General features: G+C 39.2%; 1 protein-coding gene across 2 annotated transcripts in view; it reads right to left on the bottom strand.

The window, feature by feature from the left end:
- Nucleotides 1-23,959, bottom strand: part of DGKH (diacylglycerol kinase eta) — a 158,119-nt gene that overhangs the window by 58,438 nt on the left and 75,722 nt on the right. For both annotated transcript variants that reach the window (XM_075046135.1, XM_075046136.1), the window contains exons 2-3: nucleotides 15,866-15,976; nucleotides 14,037-14,117 (exon numbers count right to left, since the gene is read on the bottom strand). In XM_075046135.1, the coding sequence (XP_074902236.1) occupies nucleotides 14,037-14,117; nucleotides 15,866-15,976 (192 nt within the window). The remainder of the gene's footprint in view (nucleotides 1-14,036; nucleotides 14,118-15,865; nucleotides 15,977-23,959) is intronic.

Genomic DNA, 23,959 nt, shown 5'->3' with positions numbered 1-23,959 from the left:
GAGAAACTCAGGTGCTAATGATTCACACGCTGACAAAGCAGGAGACAAATCAAGAAGGATGAAGACAGACAAAAGGCCTAAAAATAAATAAATCAAGCAGATTTCATTTAGAAGATTAAGTTACTTTGAAAATTTTCACTGTTGTCAAGTAGCCAAGAAGAAGTCATTGCTGATTTTGGAAAAGAGAGTTATCAAAGCCAGATACTGCAGTATATTGGAAAGTAATGAAATTGAGGTAGTGGGAATAAAAAACGCCTTTAACGCAGGAAGTATAGGGAAAGAGCGAGTATATACAGTTTTAAAAGTTTTAGGCAAACAACACAAGTCCTAGAACATCATAGGGAATAAAGAAAGTCTGGATAGGAAGAAAAATGGCCCATTACTGCGATAATGTTTCTGTTCTGTTCAGAAAAATAGGGGGCTTTTTGAGTAGGGAATGAAGGAGAGAACAAGAGGACTGCTCAGTCTGCCACCACATAGGTCTTGCCATAAATTGGGATTTTCACACACGTTGACACTAGGATAATTTGGCTTCTAAAAATACATACATAGTCATGTATACGTACATACACATATGGAAATTACTTTGATGAAAATTACACAGTCAAGTTTTGGGCTGCTACTGCAACTTTTTCTTCAGACAGCACCTATTAGGAGCAAGCTTAACATCTTGAAAGGAAATAAAATTGCTATTAAATTCAGTGTATATTTGAAAGCACCTTTCACTTTCAAAGGGGCTAACTTTACCGGTAACATTCTATTTGCTTTCAACCCAACTGGCTTAGACTTATGACCTGTAAAATAAAAACATAGAGTTTATTTAAATCCTATTGCCTAATTTTTAACATATTTTACCATATTTAGCAATATGTAAGAAAATACAGTTCCCAAAGCTTGGTGGCTACATTTCTGATTTCTGTTACCGATTCAAAGAAAAATGCAGACACTACATTTGCTAATCAAGAAAAGAATGGTCTTCATCTAAGCAGCGACACACCAGCTGTTGTAAAGCACCCCGCTGCCTGCAACATGATATTTGCATTAAGGCACCTTCTGCTGCCCTAAACTATTATCAGGCATTACACTAATAGCACTTTGTATGGCCGATCTTGAATTGACTTAGTAATGTAGAAACAGCACTTAGAATCTGAAATGGGTGGGGAAATGGTTTTCCTGTTCTTTGAACAGATATTTTTAAAATATCTTTCTGGAACTAATGAAGAGAGGGCGATATAAAGAGAGACAGCATCCCCCACCTCTGCTCTTAGGGACCGCACCCGATGCCTGGGGCACAAACGTAACAGATTTAATGCTCTGTAACTTCTCTGTGCTTCTAGACAACGGCAAGTGAGTTCTGGCAAATACCAGGATAATATGTTACGCCTCCCTTGCTTTCTGTCTGCCCCTGCATTTCCCTGTCCTCATGCAGGTGGGTCCATATGAATGCGACGGATGAATGCACCTCCATCCCAGTGGTGGGAGGAGACTGCTGGGGTCGTTGATGCTCCCGTACCGACCAGAACTTGTCTGCAAAAATCATGGTGCTAACAGTTGGGCAGCTTTCTACAGTAGTTTAATTTCTTGAATTCAGGATACTAAATAAATTACAACAGTTCTGTCACTGTCAAAGGTATAGTTGGGGCTTTATGGTGAATCGTCACTATTATTTTTTCAAGATGAGCCAAGCCAGGCTAAACTATAAATTACAAAGGGAGCAGAGGATTTAAAAGCAAGGCGAGTAATAAATGGCTATTATATTTGCCTGAGTACAATAGAGAATTTATAATCAGAACAATTAGCTCTGTCTACTCCACTAAAACGTTGCTTCCCTCTTTTTGCTGGCCTTCTCCTATCTCACTATTGCCAAGCTCACAAGTAATGAAGTAATGTGTGGGTTTGGCCCCTGCAATAAAAACTCTTAGGAGGGGCAAGAAAAGGGTTAGTCCCACACAGCATCTGCTGCACCAGTACACCAGGACAAGTGGGCTTAAATAAAAGGCAGGACAAAAGCAGTTACGTTACAGAAACAGGTATAAGGTCTACCCTGACTTCACTCTGCAGTAGAATCCAGCCTGGGTAATTTAGGTGGCCTTGCCTTGTACCACATCTAGGAAAAAAATGAAGAGGCACCTCCCAGAATACATCCAGGCACATGAAGGACAAGAAAGTGATGGGGAGTAGTCAGCACGGATTCACCAAGGGGAAGTCACGCTTGACCAAGCTGATAACCTATGATGAAATGACTGGCTTGGTGGATGAAGAGACAAAGGTGGATATCACCCACCTTGCCTTCAGTAAGGCTTTCAGAACTATCCCTTAAGATCCTCATAGAGAAGCTGATGAAGTACGGGCTGGATGAGCAGACAGTGAGGTAGACTGAAAACTGGCTGAATGGCCGGGCCGAGAGGTTGAGAGGCCCAGAGGTTACTGGTGATCAGTAACACGAAGGCTAGTTGGAGGCCAGTAACTAGCAGTGTACCCCAAAGGTCAATACTGGGTCCGGTCCTGTTTAACATCTCCATTAATGATCTTGATGATGGGGCAGAGTGTACCCTCAGCAAGTCTGCTGATGACCCAAAACTGGGAGGAGTGGCTGATACACCAGAAAACCGTGCTGCCACACAGAGGGACCTCAACAGGCTGGAGAAACGAGGTGACAGGAACCTCGTGAAGTCCAACAAGAAGAAGTCCAAAGTCCTGGAACAGCCCCAGGCACCTCTGTATGCTGCGGGCCACCCAGCTGGAAAGCAGCTTGGCAGAAAAGGCCCTGGGGGTCCTGTTGGCCAACAAATTGAAGACGAGCCAGCAAAGAAGGCCAATGGTATCCTGGGCTGCGTTAGAAGGAGTGTTGCCATCAGGTGGAGGGAGGTGATCCTTCCCCTCTCCTCAGCACTGGTGAGGCCACACCGGGAGCGCCATGTCCAGTTCTGGGCTCCTCAGTACAAGAGAAACACGGACATGCTGGACACAGTCCAGGGAAGGGCCACAAGGAAGATGAAGGGACTGGAGGGTCTGACATATGAGGAGAGACAGACAGCTGGGACTGTTCAGCCTGGAGAAGAGAAGGTTCAGGGGCATCTTATTTATATATGTAAATACCTGAAGGGAGAGTGCAAAGAGGACAGAGCCAGGCTCTTTCCAGTAGCACCCAGTGACAAGCTAAGAGGCAATGGGCACAACCTGAAACACAGGAGGCTCTGTGTGAACATCAGGAAACACTTTTTTTCTGTCAGGGTGAGCACTGGCACAGGTTGCTCAAGGCAGTTGTGGAGTCTCCATCCTTGGAGATACCGAAAAGCCGTCCGGACGTGGTGCTGGGCAGCCTGCTGTAGGTGGCCCTGCTTCAGCAAGGGGGTTGGACCAGATGACCTCCACAGGTCCCTTCCAAGCCCCAAACCACTCTGTGATTCTGTGAAAACAGAATCCAGGTAAATCAAGTAATCCAGTTACAACACGTCCAGCCTCAAACTGTAAAACTGATGCAAAAAGTGTCCAGCAAAGGTCACTTGGTCAGAAACCTACAGTTCCCCAAATTTGATCTCATGTATCCAACGTCAACCAACTGCTAATAGAAAAATATTATTCCTTCAGAAGTATAACTTTATAATGAGACAGTTACAAGAAGCAGGGTAGGAAAGTTTCATGAATTAGAAATCTATCTTAAATCAGTATTTAAATATAGCAAAAACAATAAACCATTCTTGTAAATGTAAACTGGAAACTGCTATATATAGTTCAAGGCCTGCACGTTTCTTTAAAGTCCTTACATAAAGATTTGTTAAGCACTGCTGTGCCCTTAGCCCCAGCTTCACCGGCTCATTACACGTCTATCAGATGGGATGGCTTCTGTGCTTAAAAGAAAACATTTAGTTATATAATTAATGGCATTAGGTGCAAAGTTATACAAAATAAAAGAGCAAGTGACTATTTTTTTCATCTGTAATAACAGTTGCCTGTTTAAACATGATCCAGCTGCTTGAAGCCAGGGATCTTTGTTCACTAGAAGCAGGAAATTTATTCAAAGTTTACACCAATGGCTTTGTTTATAGAATTATTTGGTATACAGGAACTGCATGGAGGGACACTTTTTAAGGTTTCTCCAGGTATTTTAACCACTTTTAAAGCCAGAGGAGAAAGAAACGTCAGAGAATAGGTAAGTGAAGAACGGAAACTGGCAATACTCAGTGCTTGTTCTCCAAACACCCCAACTGCTTCACTGGTGCTATACCAGGAGTTCAGACAAGGAAATAAAAGGTATTTTTTATGCATTTACTTCTATGCAAATCTTCTTACCTTGTTTTGCAAACTAAAGAAACTCTTAGAAAACTAAAGGAAGAAAAAGAAACATTTTCTGTGAGCTATTTTAGAAAAATCCTGCTTAAGCTCGAAATCTGTGGAAAACAAGCTCCAGGCAAATGTAACTAGAACCAGAATGTACAATATAGCCCAGAATGGTCACATTTTTAAGCATCCCCTTGTTTTCCTCTTCTGAAAAGTGTTCAGCTTTCTTGTAATAGCTCAATCCCAAGCGATTTATCTATGGATTTTAGCCTCACAGTTGAAATGCTTTATTGCTTTTTCATAATGAAACTTAAAGCTTCAACGTCTCCAGACACTCTAGGGAAAGGGAGGCAGCACATCAAGTCAGAGCTAAGGAGCTTAAAACTTGAAAGTCACACCCAAAGCTACCCAAAGAGCTCTCAGCTTCATTACGTTTTTTTTGTCACTGTCAGAGGGCGGGGGAAAATGAGCAAATGCTAAATGGAGGAGAAAAACCTAAGTGCATCACAAGTGCACACTAATTGCTTTTGTCTAATTTTTTTTCCCTCGGCATATTAATTTGCTATTTCAGTTTTTGTTTTGTTTCTAAGCTGCCTGAATATAGAAAAAAAAAAAACCCACAAAACACTGAGTGGAAAATTGAACAAAATGGAAAACAAAGCACTTCCCCTCTCTTTCTGTGGTTTGGGTATTGCTCAGGCTGGGAGCATCAAAAAGCCTTCGTCATTTCGAGGCTAATCAGTATCTGTATGAAACAGCAGATAGTTCACAACTAGGAAAAACTAAATCCATCCCAAGAGTTAGCTACCCATGCAAAGCTGAGTCACACTGGTGAGGCCAGCACAGGAACTTGAGCTGTTTCCAGCCATATTCTACCTCCCGGAGAACACAAGAGGCCCCGAGATCTTCACGGATGTCACTCCAGGACCTCTGTCAGCCCTGCACTAGACTGCAAACAGGGCACAGGGAATGTCTGGATATGCCATTCCCCCATCATGAAACGGTGCCATGCACTGACCCTTCTGATAACGCCAAGAGCAAAATTTAAAACGCAACGTTACTGAGAGTGGGATTCGGCTCGCAGAGGAAGGTACTTTAAGTAAAGACATCTGCAAATCTGTCTGAACTCCCACCATCAATCAGTGTATACTGTTAGCAATGTTAACACTCAACTGGAACGCAAAGGAAATTTCAAAGTGTACCCAAACACAGGAAATTACTGCACCTCTAAAGTATAAATATGATGTAAAGTATGCTGACAGGAATCCTAAGGATAGCACCGCACAGTACATAGCACTTCATTGATATTTCTGTTTTCCTTCACACAAATGATTTCACAATACTAACATAAGCTCATTATCCATACCTGGATCACTATTATTATTATTAAAATTAGTATGCAATTGAGTTAAGATACACCTATAGCAGAGGTTCATGCAAACTAAAGAGCGTTCACACAAGACTGTGTTCAGTCAAGTAAACTTAATGTGTAAACTATTTGAATTTTGGTTTATGTAAATTCATCAAGAAACAGAAACATGTTTCCAAACACAAATCCATTCCTTTCGTGTCCCTGTGGTTTTTAAAGGGAGAAATCAAGCAAGAGTGTCTCCCTTCAAGGGAACATCAGCAGAGACTATATGCAGAAATTTACTAAAAATACATTTTTCACAAAGGAAAAAAATTGCAGGTAGCTGTGCTCCAGAGTATTCCTACAGAGCAAACCAGAAAGTTTGATCATCCAGGCTACGAACAAGGCAGTGAAAAAAGTCTGCTTAGCAATAGCTGAAACCAGGGGAAACCACCCCAAGCCTGGAACAAGCCAAAGCCCTGAAGGTGGTTGCTGACCCCATGATCCCAGGAGTCTCCCAACACAGGAGTAGCAAGATGATTTCACCAAACTACAGAAATAAGAAAGATGGTGAAAGAGAAGCAGCAGAAAGCCCAGAATAGGTCATTGCGCCCTTTAGGTGAGTGGCCCTCAGAAAAAAACAGACTGAGGTAGAAGAGTGTCTGAAAGAGGCTTGAGGCTATAAGGAAACCATCTCCTGGTGTGCACTGAACTGCAGTAAATTGGATTTTCTAAGAAAGCAGGACAGCATCAGAGAAATACCTCCACTGACATCCATAAGCTTTTCTGCTCTTAAATAAAGCTCAAGATCCTAAACTCTGGGCAAATTGAGATTCAGTAATAAAACTGAATTTATGTTAGATTATTTAAATAAGAAAAAAACAGTATTAGGATAATTTTTCCCAGCTTTGGGACTATCTCTCTTTATCTCTGATACTCTGAAAGAAAGAAGATTGGAGTGTCCAAACCCAAAGATGAAAGGTTTTAAACTCCTTTGGGAAAAGTCTCTTCTCATTTCCTCTTGATGTGGCTTGGGGAAGGTTAAGCAGTTCTCACATTCCCTGAAGTTCTTGTAGTCCCAAAAGTCTCAATAACAACTCTGAAAAAAAATCTGGGTGGCAAGAAAGGAAGCAAAATATGTTCAAGTCTAAGAAATTAACACTCTCTCTCCAATACACTGCAAAAGTCTGGCAACACATTCTGTTTTCCAAGCCCATCGTGAATATTAGAAGTTAATTTTCTAAAATCAATTAGAAGCAGCTAATCTCAATGACGAGCAGAAAGTTGACTGATGTCAGAAGCAGCAGGGCTGAAATAAACTGCTAAAAAGCAATACGCCTTCAGGCCCAGTTGTAATATTCAACTTGAAATTCTGACGAATAGAAAGAATTGAGTTTCCAGTACAACCAGGCAACTTCCCATTAAAAACAGTGGCTGTACAGGAGGATTCAAAGATGAAAAGAATTGGTTTATGCTTTAAGCTGGTTCCACACAAATTACATGCCAGTAAACTTTACATCCCCAGCCAAGATGTAGGATACGCTACATTCAGAAATATGGATAGGAAATAGGGTAATCAGAGTTCTGGAAGAAAACAATATAAACTGGAAGAAAACAATATAAATGTTAAATACAGCTGAAGCACAGTTGCTCCAATGGAGTATTTGGCTTCACTAACCTATAAAAAATACCTAACCATCTCAAAATAATAGGTCAAAGGAAAATCAGCAAATATAAATGTTTAGTTTTTCAAAATCTATCCAGATTTACAGAATATCAAGAAAATCACAGAAAACTGGACAATTTTTTTGTTTGTTTAAAAATATATTAAGCAGAACCCTCTGCTTTCAGGCCGAAGTGAACTGTAAGTCTGACCAAGAAAATGGAAATCAGAGGAAAAAAACCTTTAACTTTTTGTTACAAAATTACATTCAGGGACTAACTTTAATGAAATGGCATTCATGTTTCATTTTTTTCTTTATATAATATGAAAAAAAGATTTAAAACCAAAATTTAATCCCTTCAATTTAAACTAAAGTAAGTACTTCTGTTCAAAAAAGTTAAAACATCAGGTTGACCCATTATTATTTTTAGTTCAATCAGTGAACTGAAAAGACCAATTATTTTTATGTCCTGATCATGCGATGAGATGAAAAGCTAAGGGATGTAAAAAAAGTAAGCAGGAATAATAAGGATTTTTAATATGGGGAAAGATTAATAGATAAGCACCTTACTATCCTCTTACAAAATTTTGTGGCGCAATTCTTAAATGGGATGAGAAGTGTAAATTAGTGATACAGAAACATTTACAGACAGCACAAAATTTTGATTACTTAATTCCCTCCCTTGATCACCAAGTCACTTCAGAGCGAGCCAAACAAGGTATTAAACAGACAGTACAGTGACTTGAAAAAGTTCAATGTTAGTAAAAACAAAGAAATACACACCAGAGAAAAACCACGGAAGCATAGAAGTATTTATGAATTACAGACAGCTCCAACTTAACAGGAAAGGCATCTTAGTATCACTATAGAGGATAAAAAATGTGTAAGTTGTTGCTGCTGCAGAAAACTGAAAAAAATATGAGATACGTTGTTATTTTTTTGTTATTTACATTATTACAAATGTAAATGAGCATTAATTTAGAAAATGGTCCCAAATATCCGTGACTTGTGCTCCCTAAGTGCCAAACTGGTCACTTCACTTACAAGATGATGATGCAGAATAATAGTCAGAAGAACAGCAAGAATAGTTAAGAGTATAGAAGAACGTTTACAAAGATTATTTATCCTGGAAAATAGTCAAATCAAAAGGAGGTAATAAAAAACATAAAATAAAGAAGAGATGGTTTATAGGTTTCTGCTCCCTTTGCCTCATAACACTAGGTGAGAATACTTAAGTAAAGCCCAGCACCTTAAGAGTTCTCCAAGGAAGTATTTTTCCACAGAATAAATAATGAGACTCTATGGTCTATATGGTCCATAGCATCACTAAAACCAAGAAATCAGCAAAAATTTATCATATTAGACATTTTTGCAAGCGTACCCAGAATCCTAGTAATCAGTGTTATTGGCTGGAATAGAAAGTCTCATTTCTAGCCAATTTCTAATTACTAAGAATTGCAGTAGGCTTTCCAGGACAGCAGATCTGTCTACTGCAGCTTCCTCCCTCTCAAGATGACCACATTCAGAAGATGCATATTCAACAAAAAGTACTTGATTCAGCACTTCATTCAGAAAGCTGAAAGCAGGGATCTACATTTTAGGTGCCCTGGATGACAAAGCTCCTATCATAGCTAAGGGAGAGTTAGCTAATAATCCGTGGAGTCTGTACTGAATTGAGCAATTAAGGGAATCTGCTTTAAAGACCTATTAATCTTATCCTAGCTACCTAAATTTAGGGGTCTAGAAACCCATCATTGATTCCCACCCTGAAGTTAGGGTAAGCTGAATCACCATCCTGAGTATCATCTAGTATTTTAATTCTCATATTCCTGGAGGGCACCTTCCAGAACAACAGTGAAATTACTTCCTCTGTTATTCTCAGAAGCAATTAGATAACAGAATTAATCAAGCCAGGGCTTTCACTTTTCTGAATATACATATAGTAAGAAATTGAGTGTCCATGGCTTTGCGTAATTCTTAGATGCACCAGAAGTTGGCCTAACCCAAATCAAATGTCTAAAGCCAGCTATCCGAAGTAAAGCCTCAAAGCCAGTATTTCAACCCTAAAATTATTATTTTCCATCACATTTATCACAAAAACCCGAAACTGAATTAAATGTTTCAATTTACAATTCAACATCAGTTTGCGTGGATTAAATATAGGTGCTGCCACACGATGCCTGTGCATTTTATATGAGACTCTAGGATAGATTTATAACAACCCAGGGCATTTAATACAACCATATGGCTCAACAATTGAAAGGCAGCATGGTTGACATCTACAGATTTTTTTCCTCGCCAACGTGCATCAGTTCTTCATCATCAGAAGCAAGGCAGAGGTAGAAACCTACGCCAAAAGCTAAGCTGCCGAAATCTCCTTGTAATTACAGTTTATAATCACCTTTAATGCCCTGAGGAACTTCATTAATTGAATATGTCTGTTCAAGAATCATTTTAGTAATTAAAAATCCCATTCCTTACACCTATTAGAACAAAAGCACACCACCAATGTTCCACATGCCCATGCTTGCATGCTGGAGAGCACTACTCAGCCTCATTCAGTCTCAAGTCTTGTTTTGAGAACATTGAAGAGATTTTTCTAAATGCACTTGAGATATCAACAAGCCATTTTCCATCCCTGCAAACCAAAAGGCATATGGAGTTACAGCTCTCAGCAGAACTGGTCACTGCCCCATCTGCTTGCGTGCAATAAGGTTGGAGAAGACTGATTCATCCCCAAAGTCTCCCCAGAGAGGTAACACGCTGTGCAACTACACTCCTCGGGTTGTGCCGAGATAACATAAACCACCCTCCGAGGCAGAAGCAAAGCCCTGTGGAAAAAAAGTTCAGCAGAGTACCCAACACCATTACGAGGACTCAGCACCCACCCACGCCACTGAACTGCCGGCATGGGGTGAGCAAGAGCCCCCATGGGCTCCTGATGTGGCTGATGGAGAGGGTGATGCACATCCTCGATGCGCTGAACTGGCTTCTCGAACCTCTTCTCTCTCTTCCCACAGGCGTAGGAGACTGGTACCTAACACGCAAGTAGGAAGAATCTGGTCTTGAGGGTCTCATAGAAAGACTCTGAAGTCAAGGGACACCTTCTCCTCTATTTAATAGCCTCTAGATGAGGATGCTCAGAACTACAAAATGTCTACAATCTATTACAAGGCACCCTAGTGCAAGCTTGTGCGCTAGGAACTATTTGCTAGAAATGAGTCAGCTGTTCATTGAAAAGTAATATCATCAGCAATAAAGAAAAAAATGAAACAGATGAGCTGGTTTAAGCTTAGCAGCTTCTCATTTTAATTAGTAGATATTTATTTATCTCAAGTTTCCCCTTAACCTGAGTTTGTTTGTAGTAAGAAAGGAAAAGTAATTCTGGTGAATAAACACTGATATTTAGTTACATAAAATATTCTACAAGCATGCGCATTACAAATAAACTCAACCTTAAATCTGTGTGTTATGACTAATTTTAGACTTGAGTTTTATCCAAAAAAAGAGCATGGAAAATCTTGACACGCACACCTCTGTCTCCAAACAGACAAACTAGAAAGGGCAAAAGAAGGCAAACCAGTAGCTTCTACAAGCTGGGGGTGGGAGATTGAGGGGAGAAGGGAGGGATTTAAGTGAAACAACGAAAGGGTTTGTATAAAAATAATTAATTCATTTTAATGTAAATTTTTAAAGGTGTGTTTTCCTGGAAAACTCATTGAGTGTATATTCCATCTACATAAGTTTGTGTTAAAAACATTCTCTATTGGGACAAAGAAACAAGAGGAGTACATTAACTAGAGAAAGCTAAAGTGAAGGATTTATTTTTTGCTTTTTTTAACAATGAGAAAGCTAACAGAGGACTTAGAACATAAAGAAAAAAAATAAGTAATTTTAAGAAAGACTGGATTATCTTTCTTAAGATGGAAGGAAAAAAAAGCAAAAAGAAATGGGTTTTTTTGTATTTATAAAGAGTATTGCTGGAAAGCTAACCACCCACCCACCCACCCCCACACCCCCCCGACTCCAAACCACTGCAGGCAACGCCAGAGATGTCTTACTTCACTGAGCTGTGTTGCTGGGAGACTGGGTTAGGCAAACACAAAGAAAGAAGCCAAAAGATTAAGCGAGATGACGACTATTACCATATTTCACAGTCAAATCAGGTGACACTTCAATCCAGGAGAGCTATAAATCCAAATAATTTTTCAAAATGAATTTGAAGACTCCTCAGAGAAAACACTGTTTGCCTTAAATTACCCAGGACATGAAAATAAATAGTGTCTCCAAAGCTGTTAAAGCTGTAGCCCCTGAGATACCTTTTTTCACTACTGTCTTCCCCAGAATTCTTGATACTAGATATAAAACATGCCTTTGGTGAAGAATGAGGCACTGAGTGGGCCTAAAGGATTATAAAGAATACCAAAACACCAAACATTGCAAGAAAAAAAAAAAAAAAAGGAAAGAAAAAAAAAAGAACCCAAAACATGACACTTTTCTTCTCCACATAAAATTACACCAAGATCATAGAATCACAGAATATCTCAAGTTGGATGTGACCCATAAGGATGATCAAGTCCAACTCCCTGCTCCTCCGAGGTCTACCTAAAACTAAACCTTATGACTAAGAGCATCGTCCAGACACTCCTTGAACTCTGACAGGCTGGGGACCACTTCCCTGGGGAGCCTGTTCCAGTGACCGACCACCCTCTCAGTGAAGAACCTTTTCCTGACTTCCAACCTGAACTTCCCCTGGCTCAGCTTCATTCCATTCCCTCGTGTCCTATCGCTGGTCACCAGAGAGAGGAGATCAGCACCTCCATCTCTGCTGACCCTCGTGAGGAAGCTGTAGACTGCGAGGAGGTCACCCCTCGGCCTTCTCTTCTCCAAGCTGAACAAGCCAAGTGACCTCAGCTGCTCCTTCTAAGTCTTGCCCTTGAGACCTTTCACCATCTTGGTTGCCCTCCTCTGGACACACTCTAATATTCTGATGTCATTCTTATATTGGGGGGCCCAAAACTGCACCCAGTACTCGAGGTGGGGCCACACTAGCGCATTGTAGAGTCGGACAACCACCTCCCTCGACCGGCTAGCTATGCTGTGCTTGATGCACCCCAGGACACAGCTGGCCCTTTTGGCTGCCAGGGCACACTGCTGACTCATATTCAACTTGCCATCAACCCAAACCGCCAGATCTCTTTCCACAGGGCTGCTCTCCAGACTCTCGTCCCCCAATTTGTACATATAACCAGGGTTACCCCATCCCAGGTGGAGAATCCAGCACTTGCTGTTGTTAAATTTCATAAGGGTGGTGATTCCCCAGCTCTCTGGTCTATCCAGATCTCTAGATGAATGTCTTATTTCATGATTCAGCTATCAGTAGTAACATTATAGCCAGAGTTTTCTTAATTTTCTTTTTCCCATAATGGAGGCTACGGTGAAGGAAGTTTGGGTCTTAAAGGGATGCTAAGCCTTCTACCCCGTCTTGAACAGCAAGTGACAGTCATGACTGCTGGGATCCTCAACTCATCATCTTTGTATGCCTCATTATTCCTCAGCTATCCTGATGCCTGCATGACAGCTTTACTTTTGGCCAGGAGCAAGGCAGAAGCAGAGCTTCTAAGCAACAGAAAGAACCATTAAAAAGGCAAGCTGGTACCTCACACAGCCACACCCTCACCTGAGACCTTCCATCAAAGTAGTCTTTTTAATTGTATTCTTAGTCAGTAAAGTAAATTAGATTGACATAACAGGCTGGACCATCCAGGCCAATGCAAACACATCTTTGAAGTGCTCTGACTACTTCAGTAGCTGCCTGGGAGGTACCACAGCAACAAAGACCTGATGAAGCTTTCAGGAGGCTTGCATTGGACTGCCTTGGAGAAGAACAACCAACACTGGTAGCATGGACCACCTGTGAAATTAAAATCCTCAGGAAAATGGAAAATCAACATTTTAGAGAATAAAGGGATTTGCAGGTTAAGAAAAATTATGTCATTGCAGTCAGTGGGAGAACTCAAGACCTTCAGAAGGACAACTTTACCCACAATCTTCCTCACAGCTAGTTCTTGTTCAAAAAATTTGCTTTTCCAGAGGTTAAAAATCAGCAGAGGATGTCAGTCATTATCGCTTAGTTCCAATAAAGCAGTTGAACAATAAATGGCAAGACCTGTGTGTAAAACACACTTGCGAACTTACTGAAACAGGGATTTATGAACACTCTTTGTCTCTTATACCAGTATCAGAATCAGGGTACGACTGTGAAGGCAGCTTTTCCGTGTGACTTGGAAGCATACAGGGATATGATCGGCAATGAAAAAAAAAATACACTTCAATATGACAAAAACCCAAAAATGTTATTATAAGAAATTAAAACAATAACACAATTACATTTGAATCAATTGAGCATGTCACCTCAAAGACAAACTACAGCATAAAAACAAGCTGTACTAATAAGTACTAACAAAGTACTAGTACTGAATCTTTCTGAATTTTTAATGCCTTCTATCATCTTCTTTTGAAGCAACTGTGATCTAACCTTCTAATTTCTGATAAAAAAACCCACAGAAACAAAATTGTCAATAGCTGATATGATATCATTCTGATACATTATACCATTTCCAAATAAAGGATATTTTCTTTCCGAATAGAGGAAAATAAGAAGCAATTCAGAGGATTCTTGATTTTCTTAGTACAGTCTATCCACAGCTTTCAAGACCAGTATTATAATGGTTCCATACCGTAAAGCTGTTGTTGACATTTTTTGTGCTCGATTCAGCTACGCTGGCATCTGACAGGTCAACTTCATCAAATATTAGAGACTGTGAATGGAAAAGAACATAAAAACATTAAATATAGTCTGAGTCTACTTTCAGGTATGCTTACAGTCTGTGCTTCCATTTTCTTCTGTCCATTCCTATTGGAAAATAAAATAAGAAAAAAAAAAGTAGTGAAAAAATTGGAAACACTGATGATGTGATAAAACTTCCTATTTCACCCCTAAACACAGTCCTATTTGCTATCTAAGTGGTGCATGAGAGCATAAAAAAGTGGGTCCAAAAATATACATTGCTTTAAAATCTCTTTTAAAGAATTTTTTTTTAAAATAAATGCAGCTTTGTGGTGTCTATTGTGTAGCATAAATGTGGTGTCAGAGGAAAGAGATTCACACTTAGCAGAATATAAATTAATTAATCAGTTTTAGGATGGAACTCTAAATTCATGAAGGGCAATCTATGATATGGCAGCCATATGAGAAAAAACAGCTCAAGGGCCTGAAGAAATCCCTTCCACTCCTTTGTCTGATGTTCCAGCAAGAGAAATATATGTCTTCTTTAAACACCCCAGCCTCTGGCAAAGAATTAATTAGGTTCTGTTAAACTCATGATGGATTTTGAAGCACAGAAGGGAAGAGCAACAAAAATGCCTCCCCCTTTTTTTAGCCATACCATGTTCTTCGTCTTCCATGCCATAGGACAGAGAATCGATGTTGGGAGAGTTTCAGCATGTCTGGATTCAACATTACAGAGTATTTGTACAATTGCCTACTCATTACACCTCCTTTTCTCATCTTTATGGCACAGATGACGTTGCCATTCTCAGAGTTCTTATCTGCCATGTTTATTAAGTCTTTATATAGACTGCTCGTGGTAGCACCATGTGCAGAGAAGTGTGACAACAGAGGTACTTCAGTGCTGGGCTCCCGGGAGAGATGATGTTTTCCTTGATTCATCCCAGCCACACAACTGTGCACCACGCAATTATCGTCATACAGTCCTAGAAAGAGACATCTCCATGCCTTAGTAACAGTTTTATTGAGAAAACCAAGCTATAGAAGATGATGGAGACCTGAAGCACCTCACATACAGCTCCCGGGAGACGCTGCAACCCCGCAGGGTAAAGAAAACTAATGCCCACCTCTACGGAACAGCACAATCTGAGCCAGCCCAAAAAGCCAAAATGCTCTCAGTCCCAGCCCTGAGGGGGAGGGAGGAAATGCTTTCAGAAAGACGACAAGTAGTCCCCTCTGCCCACCCCCAATTTTCCCACCAAAAATTTCAATTGATGGGAAACAGCTTTTTCCTTTATATATGAGTTTTGGCAGAAAATCTTCCTATCTTGATTTCACATAACCATTTCCATCTCTTTAACAGCAATATGGGCATCAGACTAGAAGAGTTTTAATGGCATTCAGTTTGAAGGATAACTTCTGAACATTATCCAACTTTTACTTCTTTTTTTTTTTTTTTTTTTTAATTGTTAGATTTGGCTGCCTGAGAGCCAGCCCCCCGAAAAACCCCACAACTCCTTAAGATGAATTTATTATTTGTGTGAATAGTCAGAAAGGTTAAAATAACTGTGACAAACGTTATTGAAAAAAAAAAATCAACAGAAATCACCAGTCTTCCTCAGTTAAAGTTAATTTAACACACTACATCTCATAAAGAGCAGTTTTTTAATAAAACAATCACTAACAAATCATTAAATTATTACTATTATTGCACTTATAAATCTAAACAAAATTGCAGTTACAAGTGTATGGCATTAGACACTAACAGCATAGAATTACCTTTGAATCCTTAGCATAGTAAAGGGTACGACCTCGAAGTTTGAAATAACGCTTTTTCCACCTCTGAAAAGAACTGGTTTGCTTCAGTAGTAATCCTTCTTTTATACTTGTCTGAAAAATATTAAAATACAGAAGATAAGGTAAATACATATCTAAATAGCTACGCATATAAATGAAAGCTACATTTTTAAAAATTTATGTTACACCTGATATAACTGTGAATTTATATTTGTTATCTATTCACATTAAATTGAGACTAATTCTCTGGACAACCTGACTTTGCATTGCTATTTTTTAAACAACGACAATGTTGGCAAAATGCTAATTTTACACGTAAATCAAAAAGGCAGTCGAGAGGCATGTAATTATTGTGAAGATGAACACAAATAATTCAGTTGTCTGGATAGCTGCAAACCCACAAATATTAAAGTAAGCAACAACTGATGGTGGCACAATTCAGAAGAAAAAAAAACAATGCTAAAAACCATCTACACAAGGTCATTTCCAGCTCCAAATTTGATTATGTTGAGGGGAAAAACAATTTCCACATAGGCAGTAATTCAACAAGGTAATTAAATGTGTGTCTGATTCAAGCACATGATTTATGCCTTTAAAATAGAGGGAATGATCCAGTATGATGCAAGTCATGCATGACTTCAAGTGCGTTGCTGAACTGAAGCCTTCAGCATGAAATCAGCTTACCATTAGGAATAATTATTATACGGAAAGTGTGAGAACAGTAACAGCTAGGCATATTTTTACCCGGCAAATATTTTTAGTCAAAAAAACATTTGCCAATCCAAACCTTTCCACTGCAGACTGAACCCTGCCTACATAAAGCCCATTTTTTGAAATAAGACACAAATTAGTATATTTTAAACGTGTATGCTGCTTTCCCCAGCGTGTGTGGGATTCATCCAACCGATTACAGAAATTCTCCACTTAATCAGATGAAATGACATGACACAGCATACTAATTGCATGAGTCTCAAAATTCATTTTCTTCAGCTTTGAAACACACAAAGGGTATGAGAAAAAGCAAGTGCATTTGGATATTATATTCCAAAATGGTCTCTAATATTTCCAGAATATTTCCAATTTGTAGTGTAATAACGTGATGTGAATCTTATAATACAATTTCTAGACAATGGGATATAAACATAACTTGAAGTTATTCTAGACCTTTTAGAGACTTAACTGAGACCGTCTTGTTATCAGATGTCAAATTCTCCTTAACTTTAATGCAAGTAATAAAAATACAGAAAAAAACAGAAATCACCTTAACATTCCTACTATTTCCTTGAAATGAGAAACATTGCTATTACGTACATACGTCGCAACCTTCTCTTAGATACTCCTAATGGCACAAACTAAGAATATGGTCCAACGATCACAAAGCAATTGAATTAATGCTCTCAAAAAAGCAACCCTCTCGGATGAAACTTCACAGCTGAAAGTTCGGATTTATCTCACTTCACATGCCAACAACCTGGACCAACGCATTCGGTCAGCCCTCCTGCTCTAGCTAAGGGGCAGCAATTCCCAGCTGAAAGGGTCTGCTCACCGCACACCGTTTCAAGATTGCTTGCGATTTTCTAACCAGACCCTAAGATAAGCTAGTTTTACCCGATATAAATAGATTTAATCCGTTAGCAAATACAAGCACTTATTCAAAGCTGTTTGTTGTAGTCATGCAGCATTTCTGTTTCATATCACTCTCTGAGATTTCAGAAGCTCGTCACATAGGATGGGATTAGATGACTTGTATGTTTATCAAGGGTCGGAAGATGTAAGACCAGAGAAATTCAGTTCCAAGGAAACAGTACTCCACATACACAGCAGGCACTGGCCTACTGGAAAAATTTCCAACATGGAAGGAAATCCACGTTCCCTGAAACTTGCTGTGTATACTAGAAGACACAGAACATACATTATACTGAATATTTTCAGGATTTTTAAAATCTGTTCAGAGAACATAAATATCCCTAAACCTCGAGCTGTTACTCACTAAAGAATCAATTAACTCTTCCATGTCACTTTTATGCCTACATAAGCCATTTTCCCCTATTTCTACTCACCCTTTAAAACAGCAGTATCCCTAAAATCAAACCAATAACTTCAAAATTAAATCTATTTTGCGAATCAGCCATTTAAAATTAACTCCCTAAAGTTGGCAGTAAATAACCATGCAGGCTCTACAGAATGTAATTTTGTATCAAAATGTTACAAAAAATACTGGACTGGTAAACATTTACCCAAGAAATGTAAGCACTTCATAAAGTATACATCTGAAGTTTACATTTTACCACCAATAGATACACTAGGCTGAGGCTTGAGCATTTGAAATAGACAATTCCATGGCTGCAGGCAGCAAAATTGAGCATAAAGCTTTGGCCCAATACCCTCAATTAACTTCATTTAGCCTTTAAAATGTGCAAAAGACTTCCAGCTGCCAACTGAGTCATTAGGTAATCTGCTAATAATGTTTTCCTGAATCTACACACAACTCACAGCACTTACAGTAATTTGAGATTGGAAGGGACCTCTCAGGTTGTTGAATTTGGGTCCGCATTATTGCCTTCAACTAGGTCACGTAAAGTTTTTGAAACGCATTGATTGGGCTATAGCTACACCTTAAGAAAGTGATCGGTATCTTTTCCTCTCCCAAAGGCAATTAAGACAGTGCTCCAAGATCTCACTGTTCTGAGAAACCTTCTTCTAATTAATCTCAGCTGGACATTAAATCTGAAGCATAAGCAATAATCACTGCCAGTTATATTAACTACTTTCCTACTGTAATTTAGGAGAAACAAGAAGTGTACATCCCACAATTCCGCGCTACTTCTCACTTTTACAGAATGACCTCTCATCTGCTTGCCAAAACCTGACTTCCCCATACAGCATTTTATATTATCTAGTGATACAACATCTCTCTGGAAGTATGGGGCTATAATTAGAACAGAATAGAATAGAATAGAATAGCATCACTATTATGGAATCATTAACAGTCTTTACTGCTTTAGCCATTAACAATTATGAAAATGATTCAAAATATTACAATCACATCACAGTGCTCCACAGTAGTATATTTTCCTGAAGAAATCTAATTATAAAAATCATAGCCACATCTCATAAATTAAGAAGGTGTACATATGTGTTCAATTATCCAGGAATGTTGAATGCAACTCTACATCACCATAATCTAAATGACAAAAATAAATCGCATTTGTGGGTATTTTGAGCACTAAAAAATGAGAGGCATCTTCTTTTGTATCAGCAGATTTATAAATATTCAGTATATAACACTTGAAAATTCAACACTAACAGTTTTAATTTCAAAGACAACCAACCACATTGCCTTACTCCTAATTCACTCAGTTCGTAAACTCCCACATTTGCACAAAAGTCAAATTTTTTATTTCTGCTGCTGCTAGAAAGACCCAAAGAAAGGAGAAAATATTCTGAATTTAGAAAAGAAAACAGTAAACTGACTATGGATGCATTATTGGCAACCGCAAACTAAAACACTGAATGATTGAAGATAAAACTCTCCCCTCCACTCCTCTTCAGGTATATAAGTAGACGTGCTGCTCAAAATGTGTCAGGAGAGTGAAGAAAAGAACATCAGGAAATTTCTGAAAGTGAGGAGAATGAAAATGAGAACAGGAAAGGCCATAAAACAGGGCAGGTCAAATGTAAACAGGAAATTAAGAGGGTGAAGAAGCATTTTAAGATCCCCTTGCAACAGATGCTCACGCTGAGACTAAAATGTTCCTTAAGTATTTTGAAAGATGAAAGACAGCTAGGGGGCTGGCAGGATCCTTTTTCAACAGAGATATGAAAAGGGTACTCAAGGATGACAGAATCACAGCAAAGCAGCTCATCACATTTTTGGCATCTGTCTTTACCAGTGGAGATGAGGAGATGGTATCTCACCCAACATGTTCTTTGTAACATCAGAACATGTAACGTCAACACGAAGCACATATACAGGAAGCACTAGAGCAGCCAAATCACTAAGTCATGTAGCATTGACCTGAGAACCTTGACCGTCCTGAAAGGACCACTGATACTAACTGTCCTGGTAAGACAGTAGAGTCCGTATAAAAGAATAATATTGCTGAGCCCACATACATCTAATGGGAAAAATTCAACAGAGCTTTTGTAAAGGAAAATACTGCCTTGCTACCTGCAGGGAGTTCAGGGGCTGGAGAAAAAAGCATGTGGATAAATGAAGATCCAGTGGACTCAGATTTTCAGAAAGCCTTTGACAAGTGTTGCGGAGGATCCACAGGGGACGTCACACACAGACCAATGTGATCAAGTGAAGTCCATTTACTACAACGTTTGACACAGTTATATATCTTATGCGCTTGTGCACGCACCTTATACAATACTCTAATTGGTACAATAACCCGTTTCACGTGACACTATCTTATTCTCTATTGGCTGTGCAAGCTTCTTCACGAGGTGTCCAGCAGTTACTTATCTCATTCTTCAGCATCCAGGTGTTGTTTGTCAGGCTCTTCTTATCTTCTTTTTTCCCAGCGTACAAGGACACAGCGTCCTTGTCTGCTCCAGCGTTCTGTAAACTTATGCTTCGTTCCCACCTAACGGCTGGATTGCTCACATGCCTTCACCCAGCCAAGAAATCCTCAACAGACAAGGATTCCCACCAAACACTATTGAAGAAATTAACTTAAAATGGAGTTGGAAAAAGGGGCTTTTTGTGGACTGAAAGTTGCTCGAGGGACAGGCGTATGGATTGTCCGGCTTATAGTTCAGAAACGAGTTTCACCATGGCTAGTGCACACAGGCAACTCATGGGGGGTTACAAAAGCGACCCAGCCTTGGATTGCCTTGAGGCCCCATCTCTCTGCAGAGACGACTCACAGGAGCCGTGTAGACAGCTTAGCCCTGGGTTGTCTGATAAACCCTAAACTAAACAGGGCAGTGGCTGCGCCATTCAAAGAACCAAAACCTGAACTGAGCCTTGAAATCCCTTAACAAATAGTATGCCCTGAGTCTCAATCCAATCACTATTCAGTTGCTTGAGGAAGCAAGGTAAAAAAAAAAAAAAAAAAAAAAAAAGCTAGAGGGTGTCAGCTTCAGTTTCAAATGACAACCTTGTGTATTCAAAGAATCACAGACCAGCAAAGGAAAGATAAGGGGAAACTCCACTCAGATATACATAATCCACTCAGACATAGTCATACACACCATTTCACAAGTCAGGGGATAAAAACCCTAAGATTCAGGTTGGAAATGCAGAAGTCACTTAGCCAACTATACAGTTGGCTTGTGAAGGAGACCCTTCCCCACCCTGATCGGGACACCGGTCAAGGTAGCTTCCCTGGGATTGAGAGCCCTTACCTGGAGGGGTAAGTGAATATTGTTTATGCTCTAAGTTTGTAAACATGTGTGTGCTTGTGGTTGTCTGTGAATCACTTGTGGTTTTAATAGTGTACTACTCTTGCTTTTAAAATTGCAATAGTGCATTCCTCCATTATATCTGTAAAACCTGCAATAGTGGCGTGTTAAGTCTGTAAGTGAAGTTCAAATAAATCATTTGCTTGAACCTTGCAGTTAAGGTTTCTTCCACCACAACAGGAAGCACAAGTAAGGCTTAACAGTGACTCTCTCTTCAAGATTCCCAAGGAATCAGGTTTATTCAAATTCAGTGACCCAAAGAAGGATCACCCAATGAAATCTTCAGATTTGCAGAAAACATTCAGTTCTTTTGAGTAGTCAAAATCCATGCCAATGGCGAGGACCTCAAAGGATATTATAAAACTGAGCAAAAGGGCAAAGAGGCAGAAGACAAGCTTCAGCCCAGGCCAAGGTAAGATGCTGTGCTTCTGGGAAAAAATCTAAACTCCACTAAGATTCTCACATCAACTTTGAGTAGAGAAGAGATCTGGGAGTCACAGTTCACAGCTCTGTGTGTTCAACCACAGCCAGAAAAGCCATAAAACATTGGCTGTCACCAAGAAAAATAACAAAACCAAGATAGAGGATGTCATTTTGCTGCTATATAAAACAGTGGTGTACCAGACAGTTCTGGTCTCTCCAACTCAAGAAAGAGGGTTAAGAGAAGGTACAGAGAAGGGCAACTCAAATGATTCAGAGGACAGAACAGCTGCCTTACAAAGAGAGACTAAAAAAGGTGGAACTCTTCCATGTGAAGAGCAGAAGACCAAGGGGGCAATATGATAAAAGTTTATTAAAAGCATTAAAGCAGAGTATGGTGAATGTAGAAGTATTGCTCACCAAATCCCACAATATTATAACAAGGAGGAATGTGATAAAACTATATTGAGATCAGCTTAACAAAGATAAAAAGCAGCACATCTTTACACAGTGATTTGATGAAGCTTGCTGTCACAAGAGATTGTAGAGGCAGACAGCATCATCAAGTACAGAAAAAGGATTAGACAAATTTTGCAGGTTGGATTTTTCCTGCTATGTTGACAGTATCTCTTTTGCTTTAAAGTCTGATGTTTGTGTTTGTAAGCGGACCTAGGCCCTCGTTTACCAAAACAATTAGTATTTGGATTGTTGACAGAGTAGGCCATTAAAGAAAAAAAAAAAAAGAGACGATAGTATATGATACTGTTTAATGCCCTCCTGTGACACTTCCTATTCATATGACTTTGCAAAGTTGAGTATTGAAATAAAACCGACCCTCTTCTTTTTAGTATTGTGGAGAGTTTAGTACATTTTCACCATCTGCACAGGTATGGCTCTAGGCAGACAGTGTCTTCGTTACATTACAAGGTGAAGTCTCACAGCTCATTAACTCAGAGCCCCTTAAAATGTTGCATATGTTCAGTAGATCAAAAATTACTTTTATTGTTAAAAAATGTGACAATCAAACTCTTGATTTTGATTAAAATTATGACCCAGGAATTCCAAGCTTGTGATTTTCTTGACAATCTCTGTACAGCAGCTTCCATTACTGTCACCTATGCTGACAGATTTTTCATTTGTTATGTCAAAATAAAAATAGATTTTTATCTATCAGAAATAAAAACTTTATCAGCTGCTCAGTGCAAGGTTATATTTTTATTGAAGATTCCTGATCATAGCGAAGGGAGCCTGACATCTGAAAATTAAAACCAAACCAAGAACTATGTTATAACTGTGAATTTATACAGCTAAAAATGGTCAAAATAAAATTGAAAATCAGTATGATCATGTTGACTATATAACATTGCTTTAATTTTCAGAAAATCTTAATAAAAAGAAGCACCATCAAGAACTGATCACTCAGTGGAACATGTGGAGCCATATCATGGGGTACCTAAAGCACCATGCTTGCCTCAGCTGACATGCCCCAGACTGCTGCTGCTGACCCGTCCTCCAGGTTACGTTAGTGACACAGAAATCACAAAAAGTGGCAAGTTGCATATGCTCGGTCTGTCACTGCTGATGACACTTAGCCCTGTCCCACTAAAGAAAAAAACAGGCTAGCTAGCTTTGAGAAAACAGCTTTCCAAAATCTCAGAATGAAAGCCAGCCACGCTCTCCCCACTCCCCACCACAACACTAACCTGTGATTAAGCATCATCATTTTTGTGTAATAATAAAACAGTATGTTCTTCCAAAGTTATTCTTACATTCCATATTTTTGGGGTCCTTTATGTGGAGGCACTCCAGCCTAAGTGAATCTGTAGTACAAATAAATGCAATTATACAGCTTACACAGTGCACTTTTTCCTCAACCTTGTTCTCCCTTCATGTTTTCTTGCAGCCTATGCTAAGGAAACAGATTTTGCATTACAGTGGTTAAAATTAAAAAAAAAAAAAAAAAAAAGGTTTCAGCTTCTTCTACTTGGAATATATGGTAGTGTAGTAAACCATGAAGTAAATATTAAATTGCAGAGAAATTGCCATAATAAAAATATCTTGGTAGCAAGGTGAAGTTCAATTAGCAGATTGATTTAAAAATAGAGTTTATAGCACATATCAAAAATGAATAGGATATTGCCGTATTAGGATGAAACATTACACTGGGAATTAAAAAACAAACAAAACCCCCCATTTTAGGTATGAACTTGATACTAGATTGAGAATCGGAGAATAAACTTTATC

The sequence above is a fragment of the Buteo buteo genome, chromosome 14, assembly GCF_964188355.1.
Source record: "Buteo buteo chromosome 14, bButBut1.hap1.1, whole genome shotgun sequence".
NCBI classification, from domain to species: domain Eukaryota; kingdom Metazoa; phylum Chordata; class Aves; order Accipitriformes; family Accipitridae; genus Buteo; species Buteo buteo.
The sequence above is the reverse complement of the archived record's forward strand: the minus strand, read 5'-3'. Positions and strand labels throughout refer to the sequence as shown.